The following is a 21,797-nucleotide window of genomic DNA, read 5'->3' as shown; positions in this document are numbered from 1 at the left end:
ATGAGCAGAAAAAGTGTGGTGACTGCACAGAGTAAACAGGAAGACTCTGTTCCTCATGACTGTGTGGGAGTTACATTTGTCATATGTTATACTTAACTCTGGTGTGGGATTTTGACCCACTTGAGTCATCCTGAAGCTGTAAGTGTGTTGGTTGAGAAAGCCTGGGTGCTGTTCTAGGGACTTTGGTGAGCATAGTTCAGTTACATTTTCAGTGAGGCTCAACTTGCATCCCAAATAGCAAAGCCATTCTCTCTTCCTCAAGGAGATCTGACCTTGGAAGCTACTCTGCTAAGCCTAAATCAGTGATAAGAAGTAACTCACTCCAGTGCCTACGTTCATGTTGGTCTTCTGCACAGAGAACCCCAAGGCTCTTTACAGAAGCATTCTACAAATGGTGACACTAAATCATGGTGAGGTGAAATGAAATGGTTACACTGGCCTCAGCAGAAGGTCAACTCCCCCAGCTGCACTGCATGGGCCAGCAAATGTGTTAACCAATTTTCTCTCTTTATACTTGACTAAGAAGGCCTTTCTTGTTGGTGGCACAGCTAAAGCAAGCAGGGATAGCCTCTCAAAAAGTGTTCACTCTATGAATCCATGTAATAAAAGAGCTCTCATCTCCACAGAAACTCTTACAATGAGATATTCACAAACAACTTCATTAGTGAAGATCAGATTGTAAGAGTCTATGTAAGACATTTAAAGTGTACATGGAACTCAATCTCAAGAAATACATGAAAGAAAAATGAGGATTATGACATTCCTCATTATTTATTCCAACTATCTAGACTACAAAAGGCAGACTATTAGACTAAAGATCAGTCCTCCAATATTAGTCTGTTCACTCCACTTGCACTATATGCTTTAAATATTACTTCTAGCAGCCTTTTTATGCATCTACAATTTGATTAGGGCTTTTAAATCCTTTCAATTTTCTATTCATCTTGGAGGACAATTATTCTTCTAGACCAACCACAAAATCACAGAGTTAACACCAAAGATATTTGAATGCTGAAGGATAACTTAGATATTTTGAAAAGGTATTGTATGTTGTCTCTCTTCTACCCTTCACCACTTGTTCTGATCCTTAGTGTAACCTTATTTCAGTTTTGATAAGTTTTTTGTTTGATTCTTGGTTAAATTTGATAAGATACTTTTTGATAAGTATCCCAATGATACAAAAACTAAACACTAAATAATAAATATTTTAAAATATTTAAGAGTGAAAATTTATCAAATGATTTTGATACTATCATTCAGAAAGTAGTGTCAGGCTACAGAGAGAAAATGGAACTTAATCATGTATTTTCCCTTTTTTCTGAATAAAGCTTGTGTGAAATCACACTGCAATGTGGCTACATCTTTCCAGACTGAAAAGACAGAGGGGAAGAAAGGCCTAACCAGAAGGACCAGCACAATACTGTTACTAACAGATTACTAATTGAACAAACATGATTTTTTAATGACATTTTAGTTATATTTATCTGTGATTACCCCCCTCAGCAGTTCATAGAAGGATCCTATTCAGTTAAAAAATCCCAATTTGCACCAAGACCAAAAGAGAATCAAGTTTCATACCAAAATTCAGGCCAAAACTGGTTCACTTTTTATACTTTTTACAGTAAGTATCTTTAAAAAATGTTAGTTGGGTGTACATGGTAATCTTTAATCTCCAAAAGTACATGAACATAAAATAAAGACTACAATTTGCCTCCTTATTTAATCTAACTCTTCTGATAACAAGAGATATACGAGACTAAATATCAGACCCCTAGTTCTAGAACTATCTGCTTTAAGTATTTTTTATCCTAATATACTTTTCTTGACTATTAAATACCAGGATTCTGTGGACTATCAGAAACACACAGCTCAGATCATCCCAAAAATCCAGTGTGATACTCCTTTATACTCCTTTTCTTTCTTTGGCAGCCAAGATGACTGTTTAATGAGCACAGTTATGACAGCTCGTAACTGTAAATGCTAAAAACAGGGATTCCACTACTTCCTAAGGAAAGCTGTCTTCATACTGCAGTTTAGGGTGAACTTTGACTGAAACCTTCACTAATTGAAAGTAATCTATCATAACACACCAGTTGCAACCAATACTGTAGGTTCCTTCAACATTTAACAGTCTGTTCCTTCTGCTTTCACAGAAAATCTCTTGACATACCTGGGCTGCTAGATCTGGCAGCTGCTGTTGCAGTCAATAACCATATCCAGAGAAATGAGTGTTGCTGCTTCTGTCCTCCTATGCATGTTGGTGTATGCAGCAGCTCCTGCTCTGCTCTTTAAACTTTCCACTGTGAATCACCTGATTAGCTGCTGCACTTACTTCCTGAGGAAAGCAGAAGTGAAAAGCAAATGAACCCCAGCTCAGGACCCATCAAGCTCCCAAAGCAATTTAGAACAGCTCAGCTGACACACAAACCTGGAAGGCATAGCATTCTTCTCCCTGCCTCAAGGGTAACCAGGTATTTCCCCCTCTGTACCATATTCACAAGGGGGAAGGGGAGTGGGATTTATTTCATTTTGGTTTTAAATTTAAGGTTTACTACAGGAATACAGCACCACAAAGCTCATGCTGTCTGTGCAACAATCTATGGCCAAAGTCAGGCAACAGTTGTAGTCCTTCCTCAAATGCTCCACCCTTAAAATAAACACATTTGAATGGTGAGGGGAATGCTGCATCCCTGACTTCCCTACTAAAATGGTCAAGGCAGCTGCTCAGATCAAGAGGCAAACAAGCACTGTAAGGTCACTGACAACATAAATGAACCTTGATTAGCTATGGGCTTGGGAGAAGATTACTTCTCAGTTGTCTAGTTGCTTTTTTGTTCTCCTTAATAACACATCTGAAAGGCTTTACAATGTTTTTTTAAGGGGAAGTGGAGTTCAAACATTTTTACACAGGAAATTCAAGTGTTTCCAACTGCTTCTCCCCAGCAATTTTATGGTGACCTTGAGAGTCAATGGGATCATGGCCTTACAGTGACTGAAACCTGAGGGGACTCTAACCTAGGTGGTTAAAGCCATCTGTTTTCTGTTAACATCTGCTTTACTCAAATGCTTGAAAAAGCATCCAGAACAACTTTCTCTTCCAACTCATCTGCAACGTTGCTGGATAAGCACAGCTAATCCAGGCTGAAGACTCCCAATAAATCATAAGACAGGACAGCAATTGCCTGTACACCACAGAGACCTCTCTTGATGCAGTGGTGTTCCTGGCACACAGAGGACTGTTCTCATCTCTTACAGTGGAAATGTATTGTACTGAACTATAGGCAGCAGCAATACCATGGGTTTAGTTTATCCCTTTACACATTATACCAGGATTTAAGCAGAATTCTAGCTTTGCTGTGAACAGAAATATGCTTCAGATCCCAAGGAAAATACTCTGCTCCAGTCTATACATATAGTAGCCTCTAAACTGACCAGGTTTTAGAAAGCATTATTTAAACTAAGTATAATTTACAGGGTGTTTTCCAAGAACATGCAAAGTCACACTGAGCTGTGCACATTCTGGGAAGCTCCAGTGAGTGTTGCATTTGGTCACTTCAGTGAGTCCCAGAGCCACTAACAGCTCAGTGCTGCACTGGTGTGGCTGTGGGGCCTCTGGCAGCTCTCAGCACAGGCTGAGCAAGCTCACACAGCTTGTGAAACTCTGTGCCAACACATCCAGTACTTTCCTGCCGTAGGCCATTCACATATCAGCTGATACACTTCCAGCTGCAATCTAGCCAATCCCACACTGGTGAGATGAATGGCAGAAGCACAGAGACCAAGAAAAGAATATTAATACCAACTCAGAGAGAATATCACTGTCTTCGACTTCCTAACTCAGAACCAAGCCTAAATGCGCTCCATTTCCACCCTTTTACTGCCACTTTAAAAGCACAAAAGGTTATTTGCAGCAGCCTCCCCATGCTGTTTGATCAGAGAGGTTTATTTCCCAGGGATCTTCCCAGTAAAGTAGTACCTCCTCACTAGATGATGTCAGGACTCAAGCAGACACACAGTTGTTAGGAGAGTCACAGCAGAGGAAGTACCATTTCTCTTTTTCATTCTTCACTAACTGCTGATGGGTCTGAAAGTCCAGTTTCAAGACGCCCACCCACTTAATTTCTGCTTCACTGGAGCAAAACAGATGTAACCAAATTATCTGTAGTAAAAATAACTCAAGGGGTAAAGACAAGCATACAGTTAACATAGTAAGAAACAGTGCCACAACACTCCTTGTCAGTCTGGGTTGTTTATACTAAAAACCACTTTGCACTGTGCCTCCACCTACAAAAACAGGAAGAAAAATCCTTCTTTGTCCTCTTCCCCCTAGTCTAGGGAAAAAACAAACAAACAAACAAACAAACAAAAAGATATGTCTCCCACATACTTGCATTTGCATCTGTGTCAGGGCACCTAGTTCAAAGGAACCTTCATTCTGTCTGCGATATCTAGAAAGGACACTAAATCTCCTGGCCCCAGGAGCCAGCTCTATCAACACCAGCTGGAAACTGCCATCTGATAGGGCAGCACTGGGATGTAGATCATGCATGGCCCGGTGGAGATGGTGTCCTGCCTGAGCCAGACATACAGATGGCTCTCTGAGGCAAGGGTCTAGAGATAACTATAACTACAAGGTCCACCTGTCTCACAGCATCAAAGTGTCCCTCATGCCGATTCTTGTCAAACTTCCTTCTTCTTTGCCACTCCAATCTCCACACACAAGTGGAAAAAACCAGACTTGTGCCTTTACATTTATGATACCAGCCACACCAGTGTATCGTAGTGGTTCAGGATGCCAAGAATCACAGTACTTCTTCAGCCTGAGGCTGGAGGTCAGTGACTACAGGTTTCCCCAAAAACACAACTTGCAGTATGTTTCAGTTGCATTACATTCACCAAATGGCTGACTGGCTACAGCAAGAGCAGACATGTCCTCTGGCTAACTGCTGTGCAGTTGCCATTGCCCAAGGAGCTCATAGTTTCACCCAACTGCAAACTCAGATGGGATGGGGCTTTGCTGAAAAGCCCGTATTTCTCCCTTCATCAGGTTTGTCTCCTTGTACATAAAAAATAAAATTCAGCTGAATTTGCTGAGACAATAAATTTTTGTGCTGCACATTTATATCCTTCAATCTAAAGAAAAAAAGCCAGTTAAACACGTGTTCCTTTCAACATTTTGGTGTCCAAATTTGAATTAGCTGCAGGCTTTTTTCCACTCTTTGCCTTTTTTGCTAAAATCCATCATATTTTCTTGAGAAAAAGCAAGCTGATTAAAAAATGTTCATAGAATAATTTTTCATTTCTTTAGGGAAGCGGCTGTGTTTCATTTTCCTCCTCTCTTTTCAGTGGCAGAAGAGAAGCTGACAGAGAAACCGCAGAGAAAGGCGACACAGAAATTTAAACCATCTGCTTAACCATCATTTTCAGTCATCATTTTTCTCAGCAAACCTTGAAATTTGCAATGAAGGAGGCATTCAGCTCCTTCAGCACATCCTCCCAGAGAAGCAAAAGCAGCGGGCTACGAAGAAGCCACAGGACTGTGAGCCTGAGCAGCTCAGCTCCTCTTCCTCAGGCACACACACGGGGGAGGCCTGGGGCAGCAGGTGTTCACAGGCCACCCCACCTCTTTGGCTGGGTCTTCTCTGGAGGTCAAAGCCCTGGGAAGTGGGAAGGAAAAGACAGCTGCTGTTGGTGCTGTTGGGCAGCCCCAGCTAAGCCAGGACTCTTCCCACCCAGGCCCTCGGGCAGCACCACCACGTCTGAGGGAAAGGCAGCGACGTGTGCCAAAGCACGGCCACACTGTGCAGATTGCAGGTAACTCATGTATTTGTGCACCTGCACAGGTAACTGCACTCCAGCTTTAAATTAAATGCAGCTTGTGATGATGAAACCATGAGAGGTAGCTGGTAAAGACACACAGTGTACCACAAGGAGAATATCTCCTGCCTGCTAGCATACCTTGCACCTGAGCACTCTCAGTCTGGATCTGGAGACCCAGACATCCCACACTACTCTGGCACCATGACTGTGGGGTGCAAAAGGACAGGGCAGTTTTCAGCCTTGGTCCTGCAGTCAAGCTCCTAACTTGGCTCAGAAAAGTGGTCCATTTCCTTCCCCAGTGTTTCCACCTGAGTAAGGTCAGGGGTGCTGCAGCTGGTCCTCTGTGCCTCCTGGCACCCAGCAGTCACCTTTCATTACAGTAGCAATGTTATGTAGTAAGGATAATTTGTTACTTGAATTTTGCTATTTCAAAATGTTTCATTGGAAACAAATTCCCTCCATTAACACAAATCTGTAAATCAAAATGAATTTTTTTCCAGTGTTTTTGTTTAAACAGGAACCAACAGAAGTGAATCCAATAGCCTGTATCTTACATGTTGGGCTGCAGCAGTGGTTTTCAGTCTTTCAAAATCTATGCAATCCTGATGTAGTTTCCTGCAAATCCTTATGCAGCACATGTAAATCTGATGCTTGAGAGCTTCACCCTTTGGTAATTTTTTTTGCCTCTGTTAAAATTAGTCAGGGGGACTCACTGGATGATAAAGCTGCAGAAGTACACTGAATAATTTTAAGCTACACTTTTCAAAAATTCTGTGCGTAAATAAATCGCAAAATTATTCCAGAGTCAGTAAAAAAATAAACTTGTAAAAACACAAGAAAAAAGAAGCCTCATTTGAAAATGGGTATGTAACAAAAGTGAAAACATTTTTGTTTGAAATTGTCAGACTCAAACAACCAAATAAATAGAATATTTTTTTTCCCTGGAAGAAAAAAAGTATCAACTAAGAAAAGCTCCTCTGGGAAGCTGGTATTTTGATTAAGCGTCACCCACTGACTAGAAAAATGTTGTGCAGGAAAATTTTCAGGCAACTTAACTGAACACATGATCTCCACGCTAGAACCCATGTTAGTCTAATGAGATTGAGGAAGTTGAAAGGCTGGTGCAAAAAATGTAATTGGCATAGCAATGAAATGCCCCCTCCTGTACTTCAGATTAACTCTCCACTACAGGATATACAGGAATTCATTGTTTACATATCAACTCAAAAGCTGTTGAATTAAAAAATAATGATACAGCAGGTCTGCAGGATTTAAAAAAAAAATTTACAAAGCGAAGTTGGACTTTAACACATAGTGCCTATCAGAAAATAGCACTCAAAGACAGCTGCAAGCAAAAGCACAAGAGGTAATTACAAAACACATATTGACCAAGAGCTGTTTTCTTGGAAGATTTACTCTTATTCTCTATGTAGAAGAATCATCAAAATCTGTGCAGACAGCACCACTTTCTTAAGTTCCAGAAATGGGTCCTAGTTCCTGTTTTACACCCGCTTTGCTTTCTGCAAGGATGTTGTGTAGCTTGCACAGCCTACAGCAACATTCATCGTCATTTTAGAGGAAATAGGGAGCCTGAAGTTCCGGCTAAACAAATTAGACAAGGTCCTTCCAACACGAGTGTGAGAGCAGACATTTTTCCAGCACTGATATGTCCCCTGCTAACTATTTTTTTTTTTTTTGATTGGTTGGTTGGTTTGGCTTTTTGGTTTTTTTGCAACTCCCAAGCTTATTGATAAACTCCAGCTCTTGTGACCTTGTTCTCCAATAAGCTGTGCTCCCAGAGAGACCCTGCACGTATCCAGGAAGGTTGCTCTTCCACAGTCATAACTGCTCAGAGAGCTTCAAATGCCTAATAAGCCAGGCTTAATGAGCTGTCACACCCTATTCACGGATAAGCCTGTTTTTTCTACAGATATTCTTCTAGCTCTGTTAACCAGACTCATGTATCTTCCCTTTTCTTCAATTATTTATATACAGAACTAATACTTCAATTGCATTTGGTTTGCCATGTCATACAAAATTCTGGACAAAAGGAATGGGGATAAAAATAGTGGTTTTGCTATCTGGTATGCTCTGATTTAAAAAACCAATTCTTTAAGCCGAATATCTTCCCTGGGAACTGTGGGTTTTTTTCCCTAGGAAACGATTGCTTTTAGGGTGTTCAAACGACACTGTTCTAGGCTGGTAAATAATAAGAAAAAAAATCTCCTTAATCTCTACTTAATTTATAGCCAGATTCTACACTAGTGTTTGTTTTTGCTCTAGGAACTGGACCAATAAGGATACACAAAATTGCTGCTGCTCATCAGAGAGGTAATTTTAGTTCTGAAATTAAACCCAAGCACTGCACAAGTAGAAAATACTTTGTTAAGGTGGCAAATTAAAGCAACAAGGAACTAGACATTGGCTGAATGATCATTTGGAGCTCAGAGCATTCAGCAGAACTTGAAAGCAGAGCTTGCACATTCACAGCAGAGGCAGTTACCACATGGAGTAAAGGAGGAACTGGTAAAGAGTGCAGTCCTTACCTTGCAGAGGAGCTCACCACAAGAGGGAAGTGCAACAGGCACCTCAGCAGCTCCATGTCAGAGGAGAGTGAGTCCCTTTTGCTGCTGTGCCACTGCAAGGCTGCAGAGCAGTGGCTCAGATCTGACAAACCAAGGCAAATTCCTTCTGCAAGGCTGCATGTTGGGATGCAAGTTCAGACACAGGGTCTCTACAACTGTCACTGCCTTCAAGAATTGCCTGGCTGTAAGCAGGGAAATGTGAACAGCAGGCTTCACATGGAGGTCTACAAAGGCTTAATCAGTGACAAGAGTTGTTAAGTTGTCTAAAAAACAGACACCAATCATAAGGTGAAAATTAAACGATTGTTTTGTATCTCAGTACATCAGTCACAATACAGATGCCTCTAACTTGAAGGAAGCAGAAACCTACCTTGTCAAAGTCTGGGACCTACATGCATTTGGAATGTAACCTGCAAGGTTTTCCCCCTTCATCCAGCTATGTAGCAACAAACTACTACCAGAACCTGTGCTCAGAACATTAACAGTTACTAGGGGGGAAAAAAAAAAAAAAAAAAAAAAAAAAAAAAAAAAAAAAAAAAAAAAAAAGGTCAGGCACATGGCTTGTACTTTATTAGGCACAAGTGGAAGAACAGCTCAGAAGGGGGGATCCGTCTTAAAAGACATCTGAAATGCACAGATGACAAGTGTATGACTAAATGCTTAGTGTAGATAGGCCAGGCTCTGGTGGTATTTCTATTTCTATTTAATGTCTTATCCTTTTTCATTTCCACTAAACTTTTATTTTCTATTTTTATTTCTTTTTTTTTTCCTTCAAATGAGATGAGAATAAAGATGAAAAAGTCAGACAGCTGGCCTTTGCCCAATACAGGAATTCCCACCAGAGCTATTCAGAGCTCTCCCATTTTCACAAGCCTATTTTGTCTATATGGATCTTAAATCAATGTACTGTAAACTGTACCTTACAGCCTTTTAGCCTCTGAGTTCCTAAAATCATCACTTGCTTTGTGGTTCTCAGCAGTAACATGGGCAGTCTTAATTCTGAGCATCCTTTGTGTTGGCACCGTCCTCCCTGAGCGTCACGAGGTGGCAGCACAACAGAAGGGCTTGCAAGGGCTGCTCTTCCATCAGGCAGCCAAAATCTCACATACCTCCAAGTACACGGTTCATTTTCATCCTAGAGTTGCAGTTTCCATTTCTTTTCCTCAGACCATCTTAAAAGACAAGACAGTAGAGTGTGACAGCACAAAATATAACCACTTACTTGCCCGTTGATGTGCTTTCAGCTCTATGAGCACTTATAGGATTACATTTTCATACTCCCACGAGCCTCTGGAATGGACAGGTCTTAGCTGTGCACCCAGCAGAGAAGCCACTTAGAAAACAGTGGTGTACTTCAACCTTCTCACTTTAGGCACACAGCTTATAAAGGTGTCATCAGGTAGCAGAGCAGATAAAAGATTGTGGATGAAGAATGGAACTCTGGGGGGAAGCAAATTATTTGTAAATTGTGTCAACATTGGCAAAAGGAAAAAACATAGGGGATATTTAGTTAAAAAGTGGGGTTTTATACTTTCAAAACTAAACTAGTTGATGTTTTGTTTTGGAAAGGCATTTTTTCATTTAAACCTTGAACAAAAACATTAGTAAAGCTTGATGAAGGATAACATAAACAAGAATATAGTGAGACATTAGTGGGGCGTTCATGACTTTTAGAGGGTTATTTGGTTGCTTTTAAACAAAACAAAAATCCCATTCATACAACTTTAATGAGTAGTTCAGTTCTCTCTGTAAATCCAGTAATATAGAACGTTTCAGTACCTTATTTTTTCCAAGTTGAAATTCCCTGCAGGAACACAAACTTAGGAATCTTGCTAAGGATTTAGGACCATGGGATTTTTTGGTCCTACAGATTTCTGACTTTTCCAATTAAGTATCTCTATGCAAAGTCATTATACTGCAGCTATGAGTGGACAACCTCTACAGCAGGGCATATCTGAGAAGACATCTGTATAACTAAACAGTTGGGATAGTCCAAATAAGTCTGCTCTACAAATGAATATTGGAGTAGGCAAAGAGAAGAAACATTTGTCATCTTCCAGGAAACTGGTGTCCTTGTAAACAAGATGCTGATTAGCAAGTTAAGGCAACCTTTAAGAAGATAATATCTGCTCTAACATGAATGATGCTTTAAAATACTATGATTCCTAAATTGTTTTCACCCATAGAAAGGTTGACAAGCATTTTTAAAAAATAATATCACATTTTTCCATAACATTTTGGTCCAAAAATATTAATGGGAATGTATTTTCAGATCACACTTTTGCATAATAAGTAATATTTCTTATATTAAACCCATTTCATTAGGGATTTTTCTTCCATACATCTTGAAAACCTTATCAGAGAGGTCAGTTTTACAGACTCCATTTCACAGGCTAGAAACAGTGACATTAAGAATTGAAATGACAGCCAGTGGCAGAGCCACAAATAGTACCTGGGCCTCCAAAATCCAAGTCTGGAAGTCATTAACAACTCTATTTTAATTTCATTATTTTCTTCTTCTCTCCTTAAAATGATTTGAAACAGAAGAAAAATGGGTCAGTGTTAAAATAACAGCACATTTGAAATTTTTAGCGCCCTCCATTTTTCACCTAGCCTCCAGTTTTCACCCTAGTTTCATTTTGAATCAGATCTGCCTAAATGACTGTATTTTACCCTGAGGCAGCAGGAGGAGATACATTCCTGAGGATGCCAGTTTCAGTCCCTGGTGTCTAAAATATGCATGCACTGCTCTTTGATTCCTGCCACTAAAAGAAAAAAAGTAACATTCATTCTGCAGAGATAGCATTCAAGTTTTAAATAATGCATTTCTGTATCTCCTCTCCAAACCAAGGACCTCATTTCTTCCAGGCCCATAGGTGACAGATAGAGTAAGCAATTGCCCAGGTTACTGCATTCTATGCAGCTGATTGATGAGGTCCTGCAGCTCCTTGCTAAAGGATAGATTGCTGTCACTGCTCTCAAAGGTGCAGGGAAGGTCTGGGGATGTACAGAAACAGATGAACAAGTGAGAAATCAGTAATGTCTCCAGGCTTTCACATCCTACTTGTCTCAAGAATATCATAAAAACTCAAACTGGCAAATTTTGTTGGATAATTGGAGCAGACTGATCTTAAGATACAAATGGAGGCATAACTGTGTAGATAATACAATTAGAATCAGAGACGTGAGCACAACAGCACAGTTAAGTGGAATTTGGTCATGTCAAGAAACTTCATTTTGAAGTTTGAGATGCTTTGCTTGCATAATGCAAAATCCAAACAATGTGAACTACTTCAATAAATTCTCATCCAGCAGGTCAGTTAAGCATATATTTCAATGTGAAGCTTGTGAGCACTCTCTCATGATTTAAATTAAGACTTCAAATGCTTTTCTCTATTGGAATCAGGAAATTAAGTTCAGAAAGATCAGAATACACTTCACAGATAATTTCTGTGAGAGGAATCACCCATTGAAAAGAGGCAATGATGAAGCAAGGACCTTCAGCTGTGATTTCCCTGATTTGACAGCAGTAGCAGCACTCAGACCTGTGATGATCTGAAGGTAATAGCGAGGCAAGGGCTGGAGAGAGAAGTAGCATTTTGTTAGATCAAAAGATGTAGCAGCAGAAAAGAGGCTTTTGAACAGACTCACCAAAATGGTGACAGAAGGAACCTGTGGAGGTTACTCAGTCCAGCCTTCTGCTTGGAACAGAGGTAGCACCGAAACCAGACTCATCTAATCACTTCAAAACCTCCGAAGGCTGACATCTCCCCTACTCTGCAGGTATCTGTCCCAGTGCTGCATCATCATCCTCCTGGTCAAAAAGGTTTTCTGGGCTCCAGTCTGAGTTTCTAAGGTCCAAACTTGGGGGCATTGCTTTTTTGTTTCAGCATCTGTACTAGTGGGTCTTTGATTTTATACTCTGAAAACATCCTTTAATTAATTGTGGGTTGATATTAGATTCCCCCATTAGCCTCTTTGCCAGATTAAGCAAGTCTGTCTCCCTCAGCTCTTCCTTGTAGGAGATGGGCCCTAGTCCTCAATAGTCTGAGTAGCCCTTATTCAGATGTGAAACAGATTTCAAGCCAAGTATAATTTGGGAACAATTTATTTCTGTGTACCTTAATTGTGTTAATTCTGTATTTTATCTGGCTGTGAGACACAAGCTGCAGTGTCACTGCCTTTCTATTTCAGATTGGAAAATATCCACTAAATCTGGTATGGAGCAGAACCAAATAATTCAAAGTCTCTGATCTGCCCTTACATGTCCCCAGCAGATATTGCAATGGTTAGAAGATTTCACTCTGCCTCACTGATAAATCTATCTTCTAGACACAAAATTAAGATGGCCACTGGTTTTCCATACAATGAGCGTTCATTCTATATTTAATTTATCTCCTTATCCTGTGAAAAGCAGATGAGATGCAATACTTGGAGCCATCCTGTCTCAGTATGCTTATGATTGCCTTCATTACCAAAGGAAACTTTGCTTGCAGACATGTTTAGGAATATGGCAATAGCAAGAGTTTCTAGTACTAAAAGGGACATCTAATTTCTGATCCTGGTTTTGTACTCAGTATAATAAGGATGATACCACAAAGACACAACAGGAAATATAAAAAATTAAATAAGGACGAGGAACATACTTTGTCTCCCAGTTTATGAAATCCAGAATATCTGGATTTATAAGACACTTATTGCTTTTAAGAAATTTTTTTTGCATTCATAATCTAAGTCTTGCTTTCCTGTAATACATGAAGGTGCATCACGAAAGACATTTGGAAGTCTTTATCGGATCATTCAGAATTGCCTATCCTTTTTTTTACCACCTCTTGAATTGCACTGCCTAATAGCTTCTCCAAAGCTGAAAATTTCTGTCAAAGGTTTCGCTTCTCATTAGAATAGTGCACCTTGACATGGTCAGAGATCACTGTTTATAACAAAATCAGAAAGGGCACATCAACATCTCTAATGTTGTTTAAGTATAAACAAAAAACAGGGAAAGAAATCCAAGTCATACTTTATCTACTATTTCTCAAAGTGCTTTTCCAGGCCACCTATGAAAAATATCTATTTTTCTTACTCACAGGGCACTCTTTTTAATAAATTTGGATTACATTAAGGTCTTTCCAATAGCAGTAGGTGAGATCTTGCAGGGATATAGGTACACTTGGTATATGTTCACCACTACAGGCAGAGGAGAAAAAAGTGCTTTTTACATTGACTGTAACAGAACAATAAAGATACACAGGAATTTCCTAGTTTTACTCTGAAAAACATTAAAAATAATTCTTGTTTAGTCTCCCCCTTAGCCCTCATTCCTGAATGTAATTCTGTAAGATCATAGTTCTGTCCTTTCCTGGTAGTCATGATGTGTTTGGCACATTCACTGCCTCCTGCAGTAAGCATTACCCCTGGGAAGCCCAAGATGTCATTAGGCTTATGCATTTTCTTACTTTTCAGCCAAACCTAAAGAAATTGTTCCATTCTTTGTCCCTTGGCATTAGATAATCCCTGAACTAAAGCTTTTCCTGAATTACCTTTTTTTCCCTCAAAGATACCTTTGAACTTCCAGTTGTTTCCAGAGATGCTCTAGAACATCAACACAGCTTTCTCCATTCTGCATCATCAGTTTATGTGGTACTAGAGAGGCCATCTCCAAAGAAAAACAGGGTAATTCTCTCTTCATGGGTTGAGCATTTCTTGCTATAACTCCTAAGACTGCCAGTAAAATCACTGGTTACTGGCAGCTGAAAGACCAGTGCCCTTTTTCACCTGGAAAACCATCTGGCATCATCAGCATCAAAAGTTTTCAAGTGGTGATCACTTAGCGTGTAAACAAGGGTTATATCAAACTGAGATTTCTTCTGGTCATTAGATACTTGAAAAGTTGTTGATTTATGCACAAACTTCTTCAGCAGAATTTCACAGTTCCTGTATACATAACCATTCAAACTTGCCTTGCAGAAGAAATGCTGCTGCAGTTATTGATCTCAAAATGCTCACCACGGTTTTCCTTGGTTTTTTGGACCCTTTTCTATCAACTCCACTTTATAACATATTAGAACAGATTGCCATTTTGGTTACAGTCTAAATAAACTGGATCTAGAGTTCCATGGGGCCAAAGTCCAGGGTGATTTGAGCTTGGGCTTTGATCCAGGTGCATCATGCTGATGAGCAAAGAAAACGTTATCAGTCAGCTAGTTACAACAAGTCCTTGGCCTGCAGATGGAAGCAGAAGGTGAGGAGGAGGAAATAAGGATATACCGTGTGATAATTGGTAGGTGACAGCATGCTGTGTGTGCAGCCTGGGGAAACAGAGATCCATTCAATCCGCCTCACAACAGCTCCAGCAACTTCACTGGCCCACGCACTCTTCCGTCTCAAGCACCCGCCGTGCTTCATAGCCTCCAGTCATCAGCCTTGGCGCCAACAGATGAATCATATCTTCTGTGAGTGTCCCTGCTGCAGTAACTTATTATCATCCTCTGCAGTTAGATAGCACTTGCCAATCCCAGATCTCAAAACGCTGCATTAATATGGATGTAACCTGGGATTTAATATCTTGTCGCCATGGGAAATCAGCTATCATTAAGACAAGAGACCCCATCTCCTCACTCTCCTTAAGTTCTCTAATCCCTAGGTCACATCACCTGCCTTCATTATGTGTGCTTAACAATCAGTGGTGAACACTTCTGACAGAGAAGAGTTTGTCCACATTCCAAAAAGGCAGCAGATAATTAATGACCACATTTATTTTTAGATTCACATACGAGTCACAGTAGCACTTCTACAGTATGTGGTTAGTCGACTGATTTCTATTTTCTAGCTCACTAGATACTTAGAGCTCTGCAATTGACTATCATTCTGGATTTGACCAAGCAGAGGGATATAAGCACGAGAGCAGTGGTTTGCAGCAACTGGTACACATCATCATTTTAGTGTTCCAAGCCATCAGTCCCCTCTTGACTGATCTCAGTCATAAAAGCCCTATTGCCTACAGGCCACCAGCTTCCTAAGTCACTCTGAGAAGTCTGCTAAATGGGACCACCCTTAGAGCCCAGCTCTGGAATAGAATGAGCAGTAAAACCCCTTTCCTCCCTAAGGGAAAGAGGGAGAGCACAGCAGGGCAGGCCATAGTCCCTACAGTACTTGAATGAAGTAAGGAGGAAAGATTTAGAAGTGGCCAGGTTCAGTCAGAAATCAAGCTCATCAAACACATTTATGATGATGAAGAAGCAGGTCTAGGGTCAAGCTAGGAAAATACCCCATGGCTAAGAGTGAGAATTATGTAGAATAAAGATTACCAATGGCAGACACAATCTTCCAGTTACTAGGTAGCTCTACAGCAGTGAGGGACATGGAAGGTCAAGCTGAAAAACCAGTCTATCACTACAGCTGCATTGAAGACCTATATTCCTACCAGATAGTTTAAGCAGGATATGAAGTCCAAGCCTGGGCTTAAATAGAGACCCTGGACCTATGGGCGGAGGGTGTGGATGGTGACCATGGGAGGTGCGTTAAGGCCATTAAGGCTATTAATGCATTTCAGGATCACAATACAGGTTTCTCTCATCTTTGCAGAATGTGCTTACATGGGAGAATATCTCTGCTGCTGGGATGGAAAGGAGCTGTTAAACTCACACAGGAGAATTAAGGTAAATACAAACTGTTGAGATTACTTGTCCCAATTATCTTCCTCAGTTTAAGCAGTTCAGCACACAAACTTTAGGAATTAAACATTCTCATAGGGCCTGGTTCCTTCTAGAAACTTGTGCTACCTTTCTACTGCATCTACTCTTAGTGTTTCTTTGAGGAGCTATTTCTCTAAATTTTCAGACGAAAGCATTGCAGCCAGCATGGAACCACTTACTGGAGGTGATGGTTTTGTTGTAAGGTTTTTTTTCCTCTCAGCTGGCTTGTTTGTTTTAATTTGGTTTGGTTTGTTTTTGGTTTTTTTTTTAAATCCCTGGCAAGCAGTTTACTTTCCCCAAATAATGCCTGAGAATTTCAGACCTGGACTTCAGACCAATACTTGAATGGGAGGGAAAAAACCCAACACCCCCTCCCCCAACTTTCCAAGTGTTTAAAAAAGCATTTAAATTATGTTTCTACTTGAAAAATTGCTTTAAGAAGGGCTGAAAATGCTTAAGTCAAAGTAAAATATTTTAAACAGTGTCAAATTGAATATTTCCATTTGGACTGAGTATTTTTTTTTTTACTTAACAAGAAAAACTTAGAAGTTAGCATTTAGTGTTAGGCTGTTATTTTCTTGAATGTTTTCATTTTACTCTTAAAAATGATAATTATTTATATAGGTCATGCTATATTATTTTTTTCCCAGAGGGGAAATCAAGTTTTCATGGGAAGTGACTTAGCAGGATGAAGTGTTCTGTGCTTCCCATGAGGTTAAAAGTTCAGTCATCTTTATCCCTTGTCATGTTTACTGTACACACCTTTTGACTTCCTGCTCAAACTGCAAAATGGTGTGTATAAACAGCACCCAAACAGACAGGAATTGCTAAAAATATGGAGAGAAAAAGAGTTCTATTAAGTGGTCGGTAGGAACGACTTTTTGATCCAGAGTCTCAGGTTGGACAGAAAGGCAGAAGTGTAACATCCCTCTGCTGATGCTCCTTCTGCTTGTCCACAGTATCAGGACACTTGTTAAGTTTGCTGGCCAAGAGATCACCAGATTCTTCATTGTGCTGAAACCCAGCTAAAACAGATGATTAGTGGGGAGATAACTGCAGGAGGCTGTGTGTTCAGAACTGAGATGGTAGTTCAGATCTCACTTCTCACATACAAGTGTGTAAATCTGAGTTCATGCCACCATGAACTCAAAGATTTACAATCACTTATTCCACCAGCAGCAAAAGGTCCAAAATATCTCAGCCATTGCTGCAGTCTGCACATTGAGAAGTACAACCTCTATAAAGAGCCAGAGAACCTCTTCCAGTATTGGAGATACAACTCGATAGCCAGCATTAAGTATCCAAGATATGATAGATCTGGTAGAGGAGAAAACTGCCAATCCCAAATGTCTTTTGTCAGTACAACTCAGCAATACAAACCTGCAGGGTGATACTGCAGGGCACGTACACTGCTAGGGAAGTATTTACCCCCTTTTTGGCACTCACAGAAGGAACTGCTAGGCAGATGGAGCTAAGAGCAGCCCAGGGTCAGGATATGTCCATTACTCAATTATCATCTAATTATCTATTTATATTTTATAGACACTACTTAATAGTTTCTATCTATTTCAACAAATGTTTGTCCTTTCCTCCTCTTCATTACTGTCTGCAGAACTGCAGACTTTGCCTCCCTCCCGGGGAGGAGTGAGGGTGAGCTTAGCAAACAGTACAAATAAAAATGATGGGTGCTAAAATGTCATGCAATGTAAAATGTAATGAAGACATTCCCTTGTGCCCATCCTGCCAGGCTGTCAGTGCAGGCAAGAAATATTTTTCTCTGTCACAGAGAGCAGTGGGTCGTTTCTCCCTCGGCTCCCCAGCTCTCACCGGGATGCCTCCCCGGGAGGGATGCAGGGCACAGCAGGTGGTCCAGCACGCCGCTGCCCTCAGGACCACCGCTCTTGGTATTTCTTCCAGCGCAGAGGAAATGCCGCTGAATCAGGCTCAGCTCCTGATCTGATCCTTGTCGAGTCAAAGCATCTGTTGAGCGCACGGCAGCGGAGGAAGCGGCAGCTCTGGAGCGGGGCTGAGCGCTGCTCCCTGGAAGCGGCACATTGATCACACGGCCGCGTGGCCAATTAGCGGCAGGAGCCAGGGCCAGCCCTCGTGTCTGCGCGCTGGTGATCTATCGGCAGTAATTACCGAGACACTTAATGCCTACTTTGGATGGGAATTAATTCGAGGCGGGATAAATAATGTATTAGGGCTTATTCAGCCCCGCGTGAAGCGTCGCCCCCGAGCCAGGGCTGGAGCGGCGGTGGCGGCGATGAGCGGGGCGGCGGCCGGAGCCGGGCGCTGAGGCTGCGGGCAGCGCCCAGCCGGGAGCATGCTGAGCCCCAAGATCAGGCAGGCCAGGAGAGGTGAGTGTGCGACCCGTGCCCCTCGCGGGGTGGGGACGGAGACCGTGGCTGGCGCGGGGAAACTTCGCGGCGGCGGACAGCCCGTACCGCTGCCCGCAGAGTGTCCCCCACCCCGGCTGCAGTGGCTGCTGCCCCGCCGGCTGAAGCCAGCCCTGGGGAGGGCAGCGGAGTGACTGTTCGGGGAGAAGGAAGCAGAAGGAGGAGGAGACCTGGTGTTCACCAACGTGGTCTGCAATGTCTGGGCTGAGCAGCAGGGATAAATAAAAAAAAAAATGTACTCTGTCCTGGGACTCGACGTAGCCTTTTCACCCCTCTACTGGTTGCTAATGCTGTGTTTCTGACGCTGAATTCGTTATAACGGCTGGAGACAGGTGTGCCTGGTTTACCTGCAGCATCTTGGAGAAGCAGTTTGCTGTAGCACATTATCCTTGCAGGGCTGGAAGCAGGAGGTGGAGATATTATTTCTGTGAGCTGTGGGCAAGACAAAAGGAAGGAAGGAAGAAAAACCTGCCCTGGGTTTGCAACAGCTGCTTTGAGCAGTCCTTTGGAGCTGCGAGGTATAGCGTGCCATGTTTGTAAAGCAGTGAGCTGGGGCTGGGCACAGCCGTTGTCTCGATGTCAGGTCACCTGGAAGAGATGTTCTGGCAGGGGATGTATTCTGTGATCTTCAGGGGCAGCACCAGTTCCTCATTTGACATGGCATTTGTAAATCATCATTGCCACTCACAAACTAATGACAGTGTCAGAGGGATATCTTCCTGCATATTGGAAACAGATTAGATTAATGTCATTTAGGAGCTAAAGCAAACACAGAAGAGTATGTAAAGATTAGGGTTTTCTTCAGCCATGCCAGCATTATAAAATAGGAAAAGTGTCACTGCTTCTAGCTACTGTGATTCTGAGACAGGTACTTTTCAGCCAAATGTCACTGCATTGTATACTGAAGCCATATTACATGATGAACAGTCCTTAAAATACCATCAGCCCATTAAGTAGCTGTTAGCATCTTGGAAGGAAGAAGCTTCCTGCCATCTGGAGGTGTCAGGATCAGATATTTACTGCCACACCCACAGTAAAGTCATAAGTACTTATTTTTTAGTTACACAGTGTTGTAGAAGTTCAGCAAGCCTTTTGTAGATGCTGCCTCTTTGCCATCCCCCTTCTAAGGGAATCTTTTAATGTATGTTATCCAGCATTCCTGGTAGCTGTTATAGCTCTGATGAGACAAGCTAGATGATGCTGCTAAGGTTGTACTGGAAGGCTGTGTCATGCCTGCCATTCTTCTGCTTTCTTCAAACCACCTGGAAGAGACTAATTTGTGCACTAATATATATTGAAGTCTAGTTATGGGACAGACATGTGTCACTGTTGTACCAAGAACGGTGAAAAACTACACGAGTCCAGTTTCAGGATAAGTGGCCAAAATGGCTATATTTAGTTATATAAATCAGCTTATATAGCTTTGTTCACAAGGGTGGCATGACACTATTGGTCCCTTGATCAACCACCTTCTAGAATGATTGGTGGAGGCTTTACAACACCCATTCAAAATATTTTCTTCAGTGTACCATAACAACTTGGAAAACAAGTTTGCAAGTGCAAGATAAAGCCTTGGTTTACAAAAACCTAAAACTGTTTCTCAGTTAGCTTGCATGAGAAAGAAAACCTTCACAGGATGCTGTAGCAGCTGGAAAATTCCTCTGCTCCTAGCTTTTTAGTATTCACAGGTTCCTAGGGGCTATTGATACTTAGGGGACAAACTATAGTGTACCTTTGTGATTCTGTTTGTAGCAGCACATGTCATTCTCTCTGGGTTTGTTGTTTGTTTCATTAACTGTGCAGTGCTAAGTTTATTTCTGGATGAATTTAGAACTCATGAAAAGAGCTGGGATGCTGGGTTTGGAAACTTCAGGAATTTTCCTACTTTTGCAATGCTGTGGCAAAGCACTGGTAACCTCTATCAAAGACTACTAAGTAGGACCTAATCCTGCAAGGTTCTTCTATAGCTCTTGTTCACAGGAACTGTAAACAGGCCATTCTGAAGATGCTGAATGCTTCTTGAAGGTAAGTGTCCCACCTTACAAGATTGAGGTGAATGGGAAGTGGTAGTTCATGCTCCCTGGAGTCTCAGTTGGGATTGCTAATGAAGATTCAGGTGATAAACGGTGGACAAACATTATTCAGAAGGCTGTGAGAATGTTCTGCTTGCAGTGAACATCAACGAGGGCCATTGATCTGCTGCAAGCTGCTGCATGAGCTTGCCTCACTTTTCAGAGTAGTGACTGTTAATTCTGCCATTGAGGACTTCGTTGTGTAAGGGAGGCAATGTGACTTCTCTGAGCAGACAGATTGAAGAGAAGGGACAAGGAAGGATACTCAGGGTACAGCCTGTAGTTTTACTTGAGTGTGACAGAAGGCAGCAATGTGGCTGAATCTAGGGATGTTCATGTATTTGTAGAGTTCTTGAGGTTCAAACCCCTGTGTGTGTGTGGCTAGCTGGCTGTTTGCTTCAGGCTCCCAGCATTTGTGCAAATAGGAATTCTTCAGAAACTTCTCTTTTATTTCCAGTTCTCTGCTGAGAATGTACCTTTAAACATTGAATTGTGACGTCTGATGCTGTCATTTTTGGTTGAGTTGTAGACTGTCCTTAAGAAAGCTCCTGGGTTTAAAGGCATTCAAGCTTTTGAAAATGCGGCGTCTAGACTTGAGCCTGAGATCCAGGGTGTAGTTCCTAATGTCTGTGAAAAGGACAGAAGAGAACAAAGATAATTTGCCTTATTAAAAGTAACTATTAAGTATAAGGCAGTCCTTGCTGCTCCACCAGCAGCCCCATATCTATGACTCAGAAATCAGCATTCAGAGGTACATGTTCTTTTCGTAAGATCTAGGAAGGTGCAAAATCTCACAGACTGAAAATCTTAATGTGCACAAATGGGCCTTCTGGGAAATCATTCATTCTGGCTGGGTCTGAATGGATTTTGCATTATTTTTTCATCTATAGGGGTTCATGCACAGCAATTGGCGGAGTCCAGGATCCCAGAATGAGTGCCTGCAATGGAAAACATCTATTTTCATATTCTTTTTATGTGATGGGACATAAAAATACAGCCTTGCAGAGTGGAAGCAAGAGAACCTTCCATATGGATTGGAGGGAAAGCAGTTTTCAGATTACATTCTTCAGTCACAAGCATTTTTGTTTCCTTGTTTTTAAGAGATTAAAAAATGAAACAAAGCATTTGCTCCTTGGCTTGAAAAGTTCCAAAATGGTTACACCTGCCCAGTTGCATTTAAACGTGCTAGAAAATGGAAGCTGGGGTGACTACAGGCTTATGCATTTG

General features: G+C 41.5%; 2 protein-coding genes across 21 annotated transcripts in view; one reads left to right on the top strand and one right to left on the bottom strand.

Moving 5' to 3' along the window:
• Positions 1–15,819, bottom strand: part of WDFY4 (WDFY family member 4) — a 138,509-nt gene extending 122,690 nt beyond the window's left edge. For 11 of the 17 annotated variants that reach the window (XR_011151742.1, XM_069019563.1, XM_069019565.1 and 8 more), the window contains exons 1-4: positions 13,946–14,001; positions 9,628–9,845; positions 3,977–5,657; positions 2,171–2,335 (exon numbers count right to left, since the gene is read on the bottom strand). The gene's annotated coding sequence lies outside the window, so the exon portion shown is untranslated. Of the gene's footprint in view, positions 1–2,170; positions 2,336–3,976; positions 5,658–9,627; positions 9,846–13,945; positions 14,002–15,712 lie in introns of those variants that run through there. The other 6 variants (XM_069019557.1, XM_069019558.1, XM_069019559.1 and 3 more) reach the window with 6 other exon arrangements.
• The window catches only part of ARHGAP22 (Rho GTPase activating protein 22), a 139,234-nt gene continuing 127,324 nt past the window's right edge, over positions 9,888–21,797 (top strand). For 2 of the 4 annotated variants that reach the window (XM_069019575.1, XM_069019574.1), the window contains exon 1: positions 18,329–18,459. In XM_069019575.1, coding sequence (XP_068875676.1) covers positions 18,426–18,459 — 34 coding nt within the window. In that variant the 5' untranslated portion in view covers positions 18,329–18,425. Of the gene's footprint in view, positions 12,189–14,807; positions 14,858–15,989; positions 16,064–18,328; positions 18,460–21,797 lie in introns of those variants that run through there. The other 2 variants (XM_069019577.1, XM_069019576.1) reach the window with 2 other exon arrangements.

The sequence above is a fragment of the Aphelocoma coerulescens genome, chromosome 6, assembly GCF_041296385.1.
Source record: "Aphelocoma coerulescens isolate FSJ_1873_10779 chromosome 6, UR_Acoe_1.0, whole genome shotgun sequence".
Lineage (NCBI taxonomy): Eukaryota > Metazoa > Chordata > Aves > Passeriformes > Corvidae > Aphelocoma > Aphelocoma coerulescens.
Note: the sequence above shows the minus strand (reverse complement) of the source record. Positions and strands in the feature narration are given on the sequence as shown.